This window comes from Mya arenaria, chromosome 5 (assembly GCF_026914265.1).
Source record: "Mya arenaria isolate MELC-2E11 chromosome 5, ASM2691426v1".
Lineage (NCBI taxonomy): Eukaryota > Metazoa > Mollusca > Bivalvia > Myida > Myidae > Mya > Mya arenaria.
The window spans coordinates 5,448,203-5,467,983 of NC_069126.1; the positions used below are offsets into that span (position 1 = coordinate 5,448,203).

General features: G+C 34.2%; 1 protein-coding gene across 3 annotated transcripts; it reads right to left on the bottom strand.

The window, feature by feature from the left end:
• Positions 1-912: 912 nt before the first annotated feature.
• Positions 913-8,900, bottom strand: LOC128235223 (uncharacterized). 3 transcript variants are annotated; one of them, XM_052950002.1, is made up of 15 exons: positions 8,814-8,900; positions 8,347-8,673; positions 7,813-8,136; positions 7,449-7,730; positions 6,879-7,172; positions 6,456-6,764; positions 5,662-5,937; positions 4,059-4,349; positions 3,443-3,760; positions 3,129-3,275; positions 2,864-2,894; positions 2,597-2,670; positions 2,378-2,443; positions 2,181-2,196; positions 913-1,979 (listed from the first exon to the last, which is right to left on the bottom strand). In XM_052950002.1, the coding sequence occupies exons 1-15, from the start codon at positions 8,848-8,850 to the stop codon at positions 1,934-1,936; spliced, it is 2,838 nt and encodes a 945-aa protein (XP_052805962.1). In that variant the 5' UTR covers positions 8,851-8,900; the 3' UTR covers positions 913-1,933. The 3 variants fall into 3 exon arrangements, with proteins under 3 accessions (XP_052805962.1, XP_052805960.1, XP_052805959.1); XM_052950000.1 differs by lacking the exon at positions 913-1,979 and having other exon boundaries at positions 1,992-2,196; positions 3,446-3,760; XM_052949999.1 differs by lacking the exon at positions 913-1,979 and having other exon boundaries at positions 1,992-2,196.
• Positions 8,901-19,781: the final 10,881 nt, after the last annotated feature.

Here is a 19,781-nt window from a genome sequence, read left to right on the forward strand (position 1 = left end):
GAAAGACAACATAAATGAATGAAGATAAAATAACCCAAACAAGAGCTTATATGCATTGTTGATATATGTTTGTTGTATCTTTGTCACTTGATTAAATATTACAAAGTTCATATTTTTAATACAAAAGCTCAATTAATACATACACTAAACCTCAGTTAAATTGCAATAGCTGATTCAGCTGATCAAAAATCGTCCAAGTTTGCTTTTAATTTCCATAAAGGAGAACAAAAGTAAAAACTATACCCAAAATGCACCACTTCGGACTATAAAGTGTCAATATTTTTACAGCAACCCCTGAATACACTTTAAACAAAATAATTTTCGGGTCAGAGCGATGGGCGCAAATTAAAAGTTTACGCGCCTAAATATCGCCCTTTCTAACGTCAAATCCTGGTCCCAGTATCACGAAAATACTTAAGTCAAATCTCAATCTCAGTCTCAACGCATTTTTCCACATTACAAAATGACATTATTAAAAATTAATAATGTTTTACTATTTTTAAAAGCACATTCTCACATGCACTATGTTGATTAACATTTTTGTTCAATATTCTAAAAGAATATTTTTATAGCACAAAATGTACTTGAGTAAAACTCCAAAATAATAAATTTGACTCAAGTACAATTTTTGCTCTCATTTTTTTTTCTATAAAATATTGAGCTTTTTTTTTAATTAAGATAATGAATGAGAGAATGCAATTTTAAAAAGGGTAAAACATTTACAATTTTGAATCATATGATGCTGTAGTTTGATAAAAATAGTTGAGACTGAGATTGAGATTTGACTTGAGTATTTTCGTGATATTGGGGCCTGGATCTGCCGGTGCATTGATTGACTCAAAACATAAATGTGATCAATAATTATATGAGAAAGAAAAAATATTCATTTACAGTGACTAATATGCTGCACATACAGAATAATACATAAACAAGCACCAATGAAGCACCAGAAGCGAACCTCTGGCCTTTTCAATCGGTAAAGAAGTTTAATAACTGTTTAAGTGAACAAACTAATATAGTTATGAAAACATTTTCTTTTCTGAAAACAAGCTTGAAAGAATGTTGTTAGGTATGGTGATAAAACTTAGGCAGTAAATGATATTTTTATCATGCAAAACTAAACGACACAAAAATTCGCAGTAAGATCAACAAAAAATAATTATACATACATATACAAACACATACATGTTATAAACGGAAATGAGCAAAACAAGACTACACACTTTATGTATGGAACTCATACATTAATGAATAACTAAGAGTAGTCTAAATGGACATCATAACCTCAACTGTACACATTCGTATTTTCCAACTTATCGGTCATACGGTTTACCGCGTATATAGCCTAACAGGGCCCGGAGCAACAATAGCTTAAATATAAAGAATAAAACCTACATTTTCAGCCAATGAAATTGCAGATGGACACTCATTAAGTAATAGACTTAATCATAAAGAATTTCACTTTCGCGGGTATTTAAAGATCCGCCTACTGTCACACATCTGATACACAATCCCTGCGTTGGATTTTTCGCAGCGCTCACTCCGCCCATTCTTAATCATTAAGAATTTACTTTAGGTCATCTAACTATTACTTATAATATTATCTTTAATATTGTTCTGGAGTATTTGAGTGGCTTGTTATAATAACTTGAGCAGTCTTGTTACAAGGCATGCCGACCATGACCACATTACCAGTTTATACGTTCCTTTATCAATAAATCATTATCGTTTTCGTATATTTTTTGAAAGTCTTAATCTAACTGATTAATGGAATGATTAATACTATTATGAATGCATTTTCTTGTGAAATTACGTATTTGTTATGTATTTCCGGTCGTTATTGAGATTTATCAGGGAAATGAAAGTGGTATTTCATTGTTCCATTTGATAATTTTTCCTGCTTTTAAATGCATTCATCCATCTGTTTGTTCTATTAAAATGGATTCTCTTGCAATAAGTCATCGTATTCAATTGTTGCCCTGAAAGAATGATTCACATTTATTTGATCACCATAAGAAAATGAAAAGCACAGGCACGCTTGGTAGCTGAACATAAGTGTTTTCAAGCACCATCACTATATTGCCAATCGACCTGACCATAGCATATTTGTGGATAATAAAATTGGTGAATTGAAAACAAAATGCATGTAGATGACATCTAATGTATAAGGAAGTACGTACCCGACATTGACTTGCTCTGGAAATAAGAGGTCAATTACATTAATTATCATAAAATATGAAGTGTGATCCTTTTAAGTTTCTAACAAACAAAAGTTATATGAAAAGAGATATGCACATGAAGAATGGTTTTATAACGAATTTTTAGATAATAGTTTAAATAGTATATGTTGCATTGTGAATATAACTAATTCACGTACGTAGCGATTGGTAGGGTAATGGTTGCGGTGCGCCGACATTTTCGTCATCCGTACGAGTTTCCACTTCTGTGAATATTTCATAAAAAATAGAAAATGTTCGCCAAGATATACATAAGATACATTTTGATATATATTTCATCGTTTCTATGTTGGTTTTCCCCCTTCCTAGGTCAACTATCACTATGAAATGATGGTAAATATAAATATTACAATATTTACCCAATATATCCGTTATGCTCTGATAGTGGCTTACGTCTGTAACTGGCCTTGAATGATGCACGCAAGTCAAGTACCTGTGAAGTAATAAACGACTTATATGCAAAACTATTAAACATACAGAGGACTACCAAATGGTACAATCTATAACAATGGCAGAGTGCGGCAAATAACTTATGTTACTTTCATTAAATGTAGTTTCTAGTTTAAAATTATTCTTTACAAACTCATTTCACGTACCAACATTATAAGAACAGAAGAAACACTCACATGTCCACCGCTTTTGCTCTCGAATTGGAATCTGAAATATAAACAAGTTATACTGCAGTTAATGGTTTTACATACATTATACGGGCTTCTTCTTTTACTGCTGATATACTAACGAGTACTACCACCAACCACTGGTGAACGAACTGAAGGTAGACGCCTTTTAAATATGTATTAGTCGGAGTGAAAGGAGTAAAGTTGATATAGCACAATTCATGACTACTAAAAGCTCAATGTAATCAACATAACAAGATGCAGATTTATTTACTTTTATTACGAAAACCACAGGTGCCACACACGTTGCTGAGAGAAACCTTTCGCCGAATGCAATATACAAGGAGAACAAATCCAATAACCATAGCAATGATACTTCCTCCGACAGAAGCACCAATAGTTAAAGTGGAATGTCTTATTTCTGAAATGTCAAAAATATACAAATACATTCATTACAAGCACATCAAATTAGACCTTAGCTTTACGGTCGCAACTATCCTTGGATGCCGTCAGTAATAAAATCGATGAACGCATCATCTTAATAACCATGTATTTATGTAAAAGACAAAACGCTGTGAAACGGCTTACCACCTTTCTTTAATTGAAATCGTTCCGTTAATTCTCTACCAATACCATTCCAAATTGTTAACTGGTATGGTCCATAGTCCTTTTCATTTACTTGAGTAATAATAAGTGAAGTCGACAGTCCGATGGTCGATATGGCATATTTGGACAAATTTGCAGTAACTTCCGTGCAATTCTCGTTTCCAACGCATTTTTCCCAAACAAATTGCCATGTTAAAGGTATAGGGTATGCAAAAGCAGTGTACGATAACGTCACATTTTCATTTAATGGACTATAAAAAATGAGCTTCACATTCCCATCGTACGGGCGTCTGACCGAACCTAAAGAATGGAAGAAGACCGGATTGCTTGGTGTTCATGATTGGAATACATGCTATTGGTGATGTTATTTTCAATAGATATACTTTGATAGATAGATCAGCGCAAGCACAAATGACATCCAAAGTATGACGAATGCAGTCTGGAATTGATTAAGACAGTAACTGAAGGAGCAACACAGTAAATGTCCTGTATTAGCTTAGGCGGTCTTATATTTTGAAGAATCATTAGGTCATATATACTGAGTTATTTAGAGTATTCAGAAATACATTTTACACACTAAACAACAATGTAATCTTACAGGAAACAAGCAATTCAAGAAAGCCCTTTGACGGCCGATCGCGGTTGTATCTGTTTGCACTCGTACACGAGTATAGGCCTGCATTTAAGCATGACAAACTAGCTATAGTGTGCGTCAGATTGCTTCCATTATTTTCCACTTCCAGTATTTCGTCGGCTTTAGCGATGGTTATTTCAGCATTAGGGTTACCATCAACCACACACACTAGTACTGCTGTGTCGTTTTCGGCTTTTGTAACACTATTTGTGTACTCCGAGCCTATAACAGCAAAGTCCTTAACCGTTGATTTGTCTGAAAATGCATTAATGTTTATTAACGATTATTACTTTTGTGTTATTATTCTATAATATGATACTTATTATAAATCTGAAGTAATCACATTTCGGACGAAAACATAGAGGATATCTGTTGATTTTAGTATAAGATTGTATTTTATTATTATTATATTTATAGAATACATATTAAAAAATGTTTTTTTTATGATCTCGGTGAAACAAAATATGATAAAACACTGAAATCAACAACTTTTCTGTCTCATTTTTGCTTGTTTTTGGAGATTTACGTTTTTTTTATAATTCAATGTTCAAATTACCCCTCTTTAAATAACCCTTTACTACCCATGGGACGCCCCTCACGCCAAGTTTTGATTGCTGATGGTGTAAACTGTCGTCACTATGCTGGCTCGTGAAGAAATAGTTTTCCAATAGTTTCCTTATAATTTTGTTTTTTCGCGTTTTCCAGTGCAAACATATAATAAACATTCATTTATGCATTTCCATGAATTTACTTATGTTGTAATAACAACAGTTAATGCACTAACCATTTTTAAAATGTACAGAGCGTAAATACATCGACCAAATTACACTGGTCACTCTAACTGTTAGAGGTTAGTCTTATTCGCTTGTAGACATGTCGTTTACAAGATGGGGGTGAAGACCACGCATCGTCGGGGACATCACGTTTGACGTATGGTGCGGTATTTTAATTTATCGGTCAATTAGTGTGTGAGTTTCCCGGCAAATTCGTATTACAAAGTCAGACAAAGATAAAAGAAGAAGAAGAAAATATTTTGAATAGATGCTATAAGGATGAATTTATGTTCGGATCTTTATTTTCGTCTTATGGTATGTACGGAAGCAAATGTTCGAAAATTCAGCTTAAAAAACGTTTGAAAAAAAATGCCATCTGCTGTTATTTCGATGATAAAGAATGAAAGAACACGTAGTATGTATGAAAACAAAGTATTCACATCAACTATGCTGCTTTACATTATTCACTTTAAAGCTGCACTCTCACAGATTGAACGTTTTGACAACTTTTTTATTTAGTGTCTTGGAACGAGCATATTTTTTTGCGAAAATCCATGTAAAACAGTTATATAAGACTGCTTACAAAACAAAATAGATTGCAGATTTTTATATTAAAGTTCAATAATGATATTTAATGCTTTTTCCTTGAACCGTTGGTAACGGTTTAAGCCATAAAACATTAATTTTCGAACGGAAATATGAAAATCTACGATCTGATTATTGTCAGCAATCTTCAATCATTGGTTTGCAGAAATTTATGCAAAAAATTGCTCTTTCCTAAGTTTTACACTTACAGCACACATTTAAACGCAGCGTTCCGCAATTGCTTCCATTCAAATGAATCTCTTCAGATACTACCATTTCACTTGTGAATGTACATGTATAAAAGTCTTCATCAGACCTCTGAACAGACGTGATTTCAAGAGAACAGTTCTCCCAACGTAGGTTGTTTGAGGCTCTTGTCCATACCACTGATGATTCATGCGGAGCGTCGCCAAGGTTATATTTGCATTTGAACGATACGTTACTTCCTTCCAAAACATTCAGTTCCTTCACCATATCGGGGCCATCTAAACATTGAATGAATGTTTATTGTAACTGCAATCTAAAATGCTATCAATGTCAACTGAAGGGAAGATTTAAGTGGAAGAAGTTTCAACATTAGGATTAATGATTATGAGGCGCAATGGTTCCAATATATTTTAATGTTTGTGAATGGAATTACGTAACATTTGCTCATTCGCATTTAGTTATTCCGTCGTCGGTCGAATCAGTTATATTTTACGGGTTATTCGTCTCGGTGCATATACCACTTCTACTTGTGTCATTCCCAGAATTACCTTTCTGAAAATCTGTTTCGCCATTTGTACAATCAAAATACGTTGCACCATTCACTACATTATGAATGGAAATATTAAAAAATTGCCATGACGGAATGGATGAAGATCATTACAAATATATCGACAAAAATCATATGAGAATAGCTTATTAGCAACATTATGTTTTTGTGCTACAATATAGGTAAGAACAAACGTTAAGGTATTCAAACCTTTCAAAATAATCTAAGTTGTAAAGTTGCGTAACTTACTTGGAAGATATATTGTAAAGTTAGATTTCAAATTTGACAAGTTTTTGTCGCAAGTTGTAAAACAATTGATTATTCCTCTGCCAATCATCATTTCGGCCGAAAAAGTAGCTTTAATATAGCTCTTGAATCCACTAGCCGTATTTTCTGTCCAAAACATTGAGGACTCTTTCACCAACTGTGTGGTATTGGTCGACAAATTCACACCGCAAGGAGGATTGGATTCCATCGTAAAACAAGTAACGTCAATTGACTGTTTGGTAACGTTAGATGAAGCTAAGGTAACGTTCATAATCAGTTCAGTCGGCGAATCTAACAACAGAAATGTAGAGCAACTGAATAAATAGTTATGGATAGGAAAATATGTAAAGGTCCAAATGCACGATGAACGTTATTATTGGAATTATACATCTTACATAAACTTACACTTTATGTTTAATGTTTTACAGGTGGATTCCATATTCCCGTAAATTGTAGCTTTTCGACGACAACATATTTTCTTTCCATTCCAATTTTTGTCTATCTTCAATATAGAAGCTTTACTGGTGTATGTTTTTGACGTTTCGTTCAATAAATCTTTTTGAATAGCATCAATGGCTTGGTTATCTACCAATATTTCAATCACCGCCGGTGGTCGTACATTTGACACCTCGCAACCAACTGTTGTATTTTCATCGTAGATGTATTCTGGCATGATCAAAAAAGGGTCCGAGCCTTTCTCTAATAATTAGAAAACAACATTTGATCCATTCATACCACAACGTACAGAGACGACTTATGGTAACAGAGTACTAAATACATTTCCTATATACGCGAAATAGCACTGATTTCGAGTGCTTATTGACCCAAACACAATATATGGGAAAAAGTATCACATGTGAACTAGACAGTTAACGTTAGAAATGATGTTATTTAGAAATAACTAATATTGATTTATGCTTTAAGCACAAATGTTTTAATACTCAGCTATATTCTTTGAGAAAAAGAAGCCATTACCCATGTAACACAATTTTGCTGAACTGTTCAGGTCGTGTACATAATCATCGTTAGAGACCTTGCAAGTTACAATATGATCGTCATTGTCCCTCCAAGTGTCTGAGTCTAGTACAACTGTATATACTCCTCGATGTTTTTCGTTCTCTAGCATTGTAACTACTTTGCTTCCAATGGAAAAGGTCACACGGGGTTTTCCTGTCGTACGACTTGTGTTGCAATATATGATAGTGTCTGCATTGCCGTAAACGCAATCATCCAATATTGGCCCAATAAGCGGCTTATCTTAAAACATGAATGAAGTGCTAGTTAGCAAAGTACGCATGTGATCGCTCAGTCTTATACAACAAAAATAATCGAGACTTACCTGTCACATGTATGTCTAACCGGTTTGTGGTGTCTTCAAGTGTATATCCACATTTCAAAGCGTAAGGCCCAGCTTTATTCTCAATAAAATTGTAGATGGTTAGAGTGTACAAATAATCAGATATTTTCCTCTCTTCATAAATGTCGTTTCGATGATGCACGACCTCTCTTAAGAACCCTTTCAACTTCAACCATGAACGTTCATTGTACGAAGGGTTTTCGTTGGCCAATGTAAGGTCAGAAGGGTAATAAGCTATTTCAACATTTGTTCCATATTTTATTTCCGGGGAAAGTAGCACCAGATTGCCACACGCAGACCTGATTTCTGAAATTAAGAATATTTCAACGTATCCGTATTTCTTTACTTTAGATGCAGAGTTTCATAAATGAAGACAGAAGGCTAATGAGGAATCCTTGACCTACGCGTATGCACATCATTTTACTTTAAATGCGATGCAATTATACACATTAGACGTTTAAAAATTACCAATAAGCATAAATATATACTTAAAGTAATATGCATATCTAGACATACCATTCAAGTGTAGCTTCACAGTGTTTGATGAAGAGTTGCCTTTTGCATCGCTACATTGAACATGAAATTTCGAATTATTGTGATGTTTATTTGCAAAGAAAATCATAGTATGATAGTATGGCCCGTCCTCAACATGTTGTTGAAAATGTTCCTCGACGCATTCTACTATGTGTTCTCTTGCTACGTCCCACTCATTAGTATACTTCCAGGCAATGTTTGAGATCCCTCGATGACGAGGGACAAATTTCAAGGTGATGTTTCTGTCCACAAAAGTAGGCTTCATTATTGTCAATGAACCACATGAGCCATATGCATCTTCAACGAGCACTACAATTAGAAAAGTGAAATAAAATGATATTAAGACAAAAACTACATAGTATTAAGAATATGAAGGGATAGAAATATGAGATTATATTTAAGAAAATCATCAAAGGTAACATTTAAATATATAAATCTCAAGCGCTTACCAAGGCAACATAATAGAACGTAAAAGCTGGCTTCCATTTTGTGCGCACATTAATAAATTGAATACAACTATTTTACATATGTTCTTATCATTATTGTTCATAATATCTGTACAGTAGAAATGCTTTACTTAAACTAAGCCTTCACGGAAGTTAAGTACTTTCATATCCGGTCATTGATCTTTAAATAAAACATTTGCTTGATATGAATCGCGAAGGCTTGGTGTTTGTTTATATGGATTTTATTTTTTTAATAGAGATTGTTAACTTATATTCTCACCAAAAACCCAAACATATTTTACACTTTTGTTTTATTCATACTTCTATTAAATTGTCAGAAATACGTCAAATTTACCGATTCTTGTACGTCATAATTAAAAGAGTATCGTCAAAATATTTAAAACAAATACATATACAATTGCTTATTTATTCACATTTAAACGTATTGTTTAGTTCATTTACAGGAAAGGAAATTGTGCATACAGAAGAATAAAAACAAGCCGTACAAATAAATAAAATAAAATAAACGTTTGCGCTAAAACGAACGTGTCCGGATTCGGAAGCTGTAAATAAAAAATAATAACAGGATTATTATAAAAACTATACGCAACATTTAAGTACGTTAATTGACAAATAGTTGAACTAACTTTCAAGAACATCAACCGATAATTATTTCTGGACAATCGTGTTGACTTACCTGAATATGATATGTAAATGTATGTAAGCAAATGTAAAATAAAATAAAATTGAGTATTTAAAAGAGTATGTGTGCGCGCGCGCCCGGGCGCATGTGTGTGTGTGTGTGTGTGTGTGTGCGTGTGCGTGTGCGTGTTTGTGTTTGTGTTTATGTGCGTGCGTGTATCTGTGTGTGTGTGTTTCTGTGTATGTTGGAAACGCATTCAATTGTTATCATGATATTTTGAAATGATTATGTATGTTTGTGAAAAACAAATAAAAATTAGTAATAAGTTTACCTGCAGCTTCAGACCTGATACAAATGTTATTTGGCAATGTGTAACCTTACTCATATTTGAAACTTTCTATTATTGTCCGATAGTTCATCGAAATGCTTGGTCCGATTCGATTATTGATAGCAAATCGAGTCCGATTTTCAAACCCTATCCATTACTAAATAGTACATCGGTTTAAAAACTGGAAATCGGATTATTATGAAGCAAAACTATTAGAGCTGTGTCGGATTGATTGATTCTGCTTTTTGACAGTTATAAATGCAGTCGAGGATTGCTTGAAACTGTTCATTGACAGCTATTATAGCTATTACGGTTTTTAGTAACGGTTTGACTGACACGGTTCATTGACAGCTATAATAGCAAAGTCGGACTGACTGACACTGATCATTGACAGCTATAATAGCAAAGTCGGACTGACTGAAACTGTTCATTGACAGCTATAATAGCAAAGTCGGACTGACTGAAACTGTTCATTGACAGCTATAATAGCAAAGTCGGACTGACTGAAACTGTTCATTGACAGCTATAATAGCAAAGTCGGACTGACTGAAACTGTTCATTGACAGCTATAATAGCAAAGTCGGACTGACTGAAACTGTTCATTGACAGCTATAATAGCAAAGTCGGACTGACTGAAACTGTTCATTGACAGCTATAATAGCAAAGTCGGACTGACTGAAACTGTTCATTGACAGCTATAATAGCAAGGTCGGACTGACTGAAACTGTTCATTGACAGCTATAATAGCAAAGTAGGACTGACTGAAACTGTTCATTGACAGCTATAATAGCAAAGTCGGACTGACTGAAACTGTTCATTGACAGCTATAATAGCAAAGTCGGACTGACTGAAACTGTTCATTGCCAACTATAATAGCAAAGTCGGACTGACTGAAACTGTTCATTGACAGCTATAATAGCAAAGTCGGACTGACTGAAACTGTTCATTGACAGCTATAATAGCAAAGTCGGACTGACTGAAACTGTTCATTGACAGCTATGATAGCAAATTCGGACTGACTGAAACTTTTCATTGACAGCTATAATAGCAAAGTCGGACTGACTGAAACTGTTCATTGACAGCTATAATAGCAAAGTCGGACTGACTGAAACTGTTCATTGACAGCTATAATAGCAAAGTCGGACTGACTGAAACTGTTCATTGACAGCTATAATAGCAAAGTCGGACTGACTGAAACTGTTCATTGACAGCTATAATAGCAAGGTCGGACTGACTGAAACTGTTCATTGACATCTATAATAGCAAAGTATGACTGACTGAAACTGTTCATTGACAGCTATAATAGCAAAGTCGGACTGACTGAAACTGTTCATTGACAGCTATAATAGCAAAGTCGGACTGACCGAAACTGTTCATTGCCAACTATTTTAGCAAAGTCGGACTGACTGAAACTGTTCATTGACAGCTATAATAGCAAAGTCGGACTGACTGAAACTGTTCATTGACAGCTATAATAGGAAAGTCGAACTGACTGAAACTGTTCATTGACAGCTATAATAGCAAAGTCGGACTGACTGAAACTGTTCATTGACAGCTATAATAGCAAAGTAGGACTGACAGAAACTGTTCATTGACAGCTATAATAGCAAAGTCGGACTGACTGAAACTGTTCATTGACAGCTATAATAGCAAAGTCGGACTGACTGAAACTGTTTATTGACAGCTATAATAGGAAAGTCGAACTGACTGAAACTGTTCATTGACAGCTATCATAGCAAAGTCAGATTGACCGAAACTGTTTATTGACAGCTATAATAGGAAAGTCGGACTGACCGAAACTGTTCATTGACAACTATAATAGCAAAGTCAGACTGACCGAAACTGTTCATTGACAGCTATAATAGCAAAGTAGGACTGACTGAAACTGTTTATTGACAGCTATAATAGGAAAGTCAGACTGACTGAAACTGTTCATTGACAACTATAATAGGAAAGTCAGACTGACTGAAACTGTTCATTGACAGCTATACTAGCAAAGTCAGACTGACTGAAACTGTTCATTGAGAGCTATAATAGCAAGGTCGGACTGACTGAAACTGTTCATTGACAGCTATTATAGCAAAGTCGGACTGACTGAAATTGTTCATTGACAGCTATAATAGCAAAGTAGGACTGACTGAAACTGTTCATTGACAGCTATAATAGCAAAGTCGGACTGACTGAAACTGTTCATTGCCAACTATTATAGCAAAGTCGGATTGACTGAAAAGGTTCATTGACAGCTTTAATATCAAAAACTGTTCAATGACAGCTATAATAGCAAAGTCGGACTGACTGAAACTGTTCATTGTCAGCTATTATAGCAAAGTCGGATTGACTGAAACTGAAAGTGATCATTGACAGCTTTATCATCAGTGTCGAAAGTGATTGAAACTGTTTACATGATAGCTTTATTAGCAGTGTTGGAAGTGACTGAAACTGATTGTTCATTGACAGCTTTATTAGCAGTGACAGAGTGACTGAAAATGTTCATTGACAACTATAATAGCAGTGTCGGATTAATTGTAACTGTTTATTGTCTTCTACAATATCAGCGTCGAATTGATTAAAACTGTTTTTTGACATTAAAGAATAGTGCAACTCTGTCACCGCCACCTAGCACCAGGTTTAACGTTAACGATATGATATTCTAAGAGTCATTTAGACATATTCAATGCTACCGTAAGACGGAATTGAAACTGGCCATAGACATCAATGAGAAGTTGAATACTGTCTGAGTGTCAACGCCACATAGCACCGGTTAAATGCTATTCTATTTCCAAAAGTCATCATGGCATACTCAGTGATATCGAAACACCGAATTTCTAAATATTGTTTATTGCATATAACAGTACCCTCCTAAATATGTCCATTTAAAAGGTGTTAAAATGCAGGTAATTTTCCGATTATAACAGTGCAAAGAGTATGCATAACTTGTTTCCTTTGTTGACACATAAATGCATGGATATTATTGTACTATTGTTAGCTCAAATAGTTCGATGACACACAACCGTTATGTTTACCGTTATAGGTCTTCTAACCCAAAAACATTTTTAAGTCAAAATATATCATATTTATAGCATATATACAACAATCAAACAAGTCTAGCAGTATATAACAAATTCTGTTCAAGTTGTAATTTGCCGCATTTCCGTTCCTTGGTTTATCTATCTCAAAGAAGTTTATGTCAGTATTCTGATCTTTGTTCTCTATACTAAATAGTATTTATTGTTTTTCTCATGCTGGGTATGTGCATTTGAAGTGGGAGCATGGCGATACATAAAGTCTAGTTTGTATGGCCTAAATCTGGATGACAAGGATCACATTTTTACACCATAACCAATCTCTGCACCCGCGGAACAATTGAGCTCAAAGCCTGTTGTGAAAGTAGCGTCTACAGCAAGGTAGAGACATGCCAGTCCGATCTCTCGTGGCTCGCAAAGTCGGTCAATGAGCTGAAACGAAAAGAAACTGCGAGTTTAGATTTAATGATAACGACATTATTTTATTTAATTTATGTAATTTATGTTTTTGTGCATCATGACGATGAACGACTCTAGTTTAATGTTTGTGTGGTCTTGTGTCTCCAAAGATGGTCTACGTTTAGGCTAAGGCTGTCAGTCTTGTCCCAGTACACTCTATTAAATTGTCCGAGAATCAAAACATTCATATCGGTACATTCTTAAACCGTTCGACCATCAAAGTTTGTGATTGAAACGGTTAATTATTTGCGATAGTAAGTAACTCTAACGACAAATGCTTCCCATGCACAAGGTCTATACTCAGTAAAGACTGGTGTTTGAATTTGAGACAATAGGCTCAAAACTGAAAATCGTGATTTTCTTGTAAAAGGTATCAGTATCATAATTGTCATAGGTAATCATATGGAAGAAAAGTTTAGCGAATACATGTCTTTTTTATATTTTTTCTCTATATTTGTTCCCAGTTTTAATACAATGATGCTTTTTATTATGAAACTCTATGATCACACAGTCTAAAACCTTTCATTTTCTAAGGAAGACAGTGTGTGATGCTCATAGTTTCAAACAATAACTGCATCGTATCTTTGAATATTTTGTGCACTAAGTACTCTGGATTGTATTTCTCCGACTGCAGATAGTGTTGGGATCCATAATCGTTGAAGAACATTGGGTTTACCTATTGGTTTATCAATATTTGTTTTATTATTAAGTTTCCTCAAATACTTTGATAAGATTGATCTTTTGCCTTCTTGCTTTATTCAGGATTGTTGGGATAAGAGTGAGGTTTGTGCACTTAAACTGGTTTAACCCCCAAGTAAATTTACATTTTTCTGACCGTTCTAGGCGGTACTTAAAAATCCTTGATAAACATACCTAGTTTTGTTATAAAGTATATGCGCACTCTGTTGTTTTTAGAGTTTTGTGCTGTTGTTCCATGTTTCTTGTTTGCGATTTGTTTGTTTTTGTGTTTAAACTTTGACTAATGAGTTTGTTTCTGTAGTTAATCTTCATAAATATTGATACTGAAATGAGTATATGTCAATTTCGATCCACAACAATACAAAGAAAGCTACAGGGAAAAGTCCAGCAGTCAAAACAATATACATATAAACCCTGTTTAGAGGCACAAGACAATTACATGAAAAGATACAATGTAGAACCAGACCACATATGCTTCAGAATAGCTTTATCAGTAAATGATGGAATTACAGCCTTGGAACGTTTAGTTAAGCACGAATTTACTTAAAGACGAGTTCATAGAGGTTTTAAAAAATGTGCACACAACCTTACACTTGTCCCAAAAACTTGATTAATAAGCGTTGTTAAGTTCTGTGATTTCGCGACATGAATATTTCAGTGAGGTATAATATATGTCAATTTGTGTACTTTGATAATTTCATAGCGTTCCGCAGTCATGGAAACAGTCAGTAGCCAGTGTTACCATATACCATGCTCATGATAGCAAAAATAATGTACATGCTATACATATGTCAACAAAATATTTCTTTGAGTGAGTTACAACGTCTAACAAGGGAATCTAACTAACCATGCTGCCTTTCATTGCATGACATCTTCAGAGATTGGCTGGGCATCCACATAATCTTCGACCAACGGCTTACGTATAGTCGCAGGTGCAATTCTAATAAATAGAAAGAACTAAAAGGATACGCTAAAATGATAAAGAAGAAACTTTGGTTAACTATCCATTTGAACAATGCGTACTTTATTGGTCAATATCACTTCTTTCTCTTATCTACTATCCATTTAGTAATGTTAAGATAATCGTGATGTAGCATGTGAGGTACTTTTTCTCTAATCCATTCAATAAGTTAACTGTTTAATTATTTATATTTCTGTACAAAAACATAATACGTGTCTTTGAAACAGTTATTCGAGCCGTCGTTTTGTTTTTAAAGCATGGCCCAAAGGCTTTCATACCGTACGACACCTATCAATACATTTTTCATACTATTTTCTTCAAAAGTCAAACGTGCTATTGCCAAGTATTTTCAACTGTATTAGTCGTGGAGTAATGCACACATCTTATCAATGGACGAATCGTAAGCTCACTTTCTCTGTATTTCCGAATAGATAGGATTTATATTTCAAACGAAAAGTAAGACTAACCTTATTGTTATTATACCATTGTTTTTAATCTTATTATCTTCTGGCGTACGTTCGAAGACGACACTATTATTCCTCTATACTAACGAGTTTACCCGTACACCATGTTTTGCTTCGTTTTTAGCTAGTGCTTTGGTGAGAGATGTGATTCCACCCTGGAACGAGTGGTCATTTTATCAATAACAAATGACCAACATTTCTCTTTGTCAAAACAATGCGACAAGTCTGGGGATTTTTTTCCGATGCATATTGATTTGCTTGACCCATTACTCGTGCATGACTTGTTGAAAAATAACAGACATAAATTTTAACCCCTGATCGGACTGGACTGATTTTGGAAGATCAAAAAATCCATAAGAGCATTGGCAGAGGTCTTGGTTTTAATATTCCTGAAACAAATAGCTTCTGGAGCAGGTTAAAGCATACATGATTGTCGAAAGACGTTCAGACCTTGACTAAGTCGGTGGTAAAGAACCAACACAGTTTGTAATAAATCCTCAGATCCTTTAAGGCCAGGCCAAAATATGACCATGCATTGGTATTTCATCGGCCAAACTATGTATTTCCGGGCCAATGTGTTCTTAAAGTAATACATATTGCTTAAAGATAATGATATTCTTCAAGTAAGAGCAAGAATATTCCTTGTACGTCATTTAAGATAATAATTTACTTTTGTTGCACAGTAAATTTCCATATTGTAGGCATCTGCAGAAGATGTTACGCTGTGGCTGTCAACATTATTCGGATAAGATCTTAAAGATTCATAATCATTTTACATGTATTGCCATTGAAACTCATCTACCTTTGTTGCTCAGTACATGCTCATGCCTCGGGCAGCGGAAGATGAACCAATGTAGTAGTAGTAGTTTTAATGATAAAAAATGAAAGTAAGCACCCTCCATATTGAGTAATACGAAACAAGATTGAGACTGAGAAGGTCCCGGAAATCCAGCGGAATGACGTCATCCAAAACGTGAGCTTGTGGAGCTTAAATGAATGAATTTAAGATTTACAGTTAATATAGGTCATATACAGTAATACAACGAAACTACAGGACCAAACAGAGCAGACAACATTGTAAATATATACCTGTTTAGAGACACCATGTCAGGGCAAAAACGACATTGAACAAAAGACACACACGTGCAAACACCACACAAACATCAAAATAGCTTTAACAAAGAAATTATTGGATTTTAGCTGTGGAGCACTGGGACAATAGTTTTACTTGGGGTTTCAACTAGTAAATGTTTGCAAAATCTCACACTTGTCCATTTACCAATTATTCAAAATAAATAAGCATTAACAGGCCTGCAAAACAGGTTAATTTGTGAATCAAGCCAGAGAAGCAGTGTCAAATCTTAAAAAGTACGATGTAGTTATTTAAAGACAGCCTTCTGACTAAGCTCGCTTAAAACAAATTGAAGGTTTTGAACTTTGTCTGCAAAAATCTTATAGAAAAGGCATCATTGTATAAACCAGGTGGAAAACAAAAACAATACAATAAAACTTTCAAATATTCATTTTGATCATACATAACCCAACTTATTCGAATAGGTGATAATCGCAATCGTATTAAATAGTAAGAAGGCAATCAAATTTCTAAAAATAAAAACTCAAAAAAATGTCAACCTACCATATCCTGCATTATTGACAAGCAAATCCAGTTTCCCGAAAATCTGAATAACGCTGTGCACACCATTCTGAAATTAATGAATACATAGCAGAATATCTGTTTGCAGACGAGCAAAACTGTACTGTAACTATTCTGTAGCTTTAACTTTGTTTAAGATATCTTGATAATATTTGGACAAAGAATCTCTCAACCAAGAGAAAGTTGTATTGTAACCTTCATTTCATTGTCATTCCTCACGTCACAGTGGATATATACAACTTTGTGACATTCCGATGCAAGGTCTTTTCCTACTGAATCTGAAAATACCATAACATTATTTTAGTACAAGGGAAATACTCTTCCGTTACAAAATACCAAATCACATATTCGATTATGTAATACTAAAACTGATGTGCTTAAATACATTAATAAGTCATAAATTGAAAAATAAAATGATTATTGAATATGAAACATTGATCGTATATGTGTTTTGCATAATACGATTAATTTCAAAAACAGCAACCTTGCCTCCTTCTTCGACTATAAACATAAAACAACCCTAAAGTTAGAAATATACTATATTTCGTTATCACATGAACCTTTATGATATTCTAATTTCATAGATAGTATTCAAATGTCACGGGTTATATGCATGTTAACAACAAGGACCTTTCATGCAAAAGAAGATAATCTTGGGAAGTTTTTATCTACCGATAAAGTTCTGAATTATTTGCATTTAAGGCCACACCAAATTGAAGTGTCGTTCCGCAGATTCACCAGTCCTATTTTTTTGAAAATGTAAAAAAAAATAAAAAAATGTGCACCCGCTCCTATATTTTTATCGCCAACCAATGATTTGAAGTATTTTTTTAGGCAGAAAAGTAATCCATTATATTCTTTTCTGCGCTAGTTTATGTGTTTTTGTTATGGGAAGTAACCGATGCGTGGTGTTTTACATTGTATTTGCATCGGTTTAGTATTGGTTTCAATAAAATAGCGGCTTCCTGTATAAACACAGTGGCTCAAATTTTATAAATTTAATCTTATCGTTGACAATAAATGTATTCTGACCATACTAGAAGTCATTGTTCATCGTAGCATGTACTAAAGGATCATTAATTGAATCAATATTTATGCAATAAAACATGTGTATCTGATACTGGTAGCGTTATTAGTGTAGCTACTGAGAGAATAGGGACACTTTTTTATTGTGACATTTCTAATGTATCCCTGTAACGACGTCTCGAGTCTACCATAGTAAAAAAAATTGAAACAGACTCATTGAAGGCCATTTAAGTGGACTTTTTTGGTAATTCTTTAATGGATATAAATCAAAATGATGAACACTGACTTGATTAAGTATGATTTGATTCAAGTCATAATACTAGTGACCAGAATGTTACCTTAAGACGTCAGTGCTGAAGAAGACGGCTTTACTTAACAGGAACATGGTTCATTGTTTGGTCCAAAGTGATGTATCAAAGCCATTTGTGACCAAATTCTGACAAAACAACAGTTTCGAACAAATATCTTTTCACAAATAGCGATATTAACACTGGTCAGGATAGACCAAAAAATAGGTAAGCCTAACCTAAGTTTATCACCTTACTTTCAACTTTCTTTTACAACATAATCCGGGATAATAAAAACGTCTCACTAGCTATTAACGTACTCTGAACATACTCTTGTACTTTACATTTCGATAAGCACATGCCATTGCATTTATTGTGTTAATTAGTCAAAGCGAAATTAGGTCAAGAAATTTACATGTATATGATGGAGTCTGATGTTTGAACATGCCAGTGTAAATCATCATTTTAAACATCAAAATTCAATCAAAATGACTGTCTAAATACAGTTCCAAGCGATGTTAAAGTGATTCAGGTAGATTTTAGGTCGTTTCATTTTTTCCTAAAAAAGTTTTAATTTGATATATGTTCCCAATGTCCATTAATGGTTCAGTTCTAAATTGCATTCAATTGGGTTTAAGGGCAATTTTATTGAACAATATTTCTTATTTATATTGATCATAAAAAAAAATATTTTTCGCTCTTCACCCGCTTCGGGTTTTATAAAACCGACAAAGTTGTATTATTATTTTTTCGCTCGCTCGCTCTTAGATTTCTTTTGCAAAAATCCGAGGAACGAAACATCAATTTGGTGTGGCCTAAGTATAAAAGTATGTGTTGTTATTTGTACTTTTTGCATCAAATAAAATCTGTTTAATTAGATGTTATGGTAACAAACTACGCTCGGCTGTTATCGCTTTTTTCCTTCAATTCGTAAAATTATGTTACATATATTGTCTACAGAATGTGTTTACCTCGATTAACTGATTATGGAACCAAAATATATATTTTGCTAAAATGATGATTATTAGAGGGTATAATGAACGTCTTTTACCTAACGCGTCTACACAACCTCTACCAATGCCCAGGCATCCCCTGGTTACTATGGCAACTTTGTCCTCAAATCGTAATCCTTTTTTCTCCCGCCCTGACATGATTTATCCGAATGTAGTTTGTTCTTGTATAAAAGCACACTCACTGTAACCCACTTACTGGACGAAAATGTTTTCGTATAGCATAGTACATGGCCTGCTGGTTGCTCCAACCCAAATGCATGACATAGTAAACTGATAAACATGTGACCAATGTTAATAAAGTGGTTTATAGACAGCGATTGTTATGTGTGATGTTTACGATGGTCGCATACATATGACATCTCATAACTTTTTGTTTTCTTTAAAACTGATTTTTTATTGGATAGTGCGAAAAGT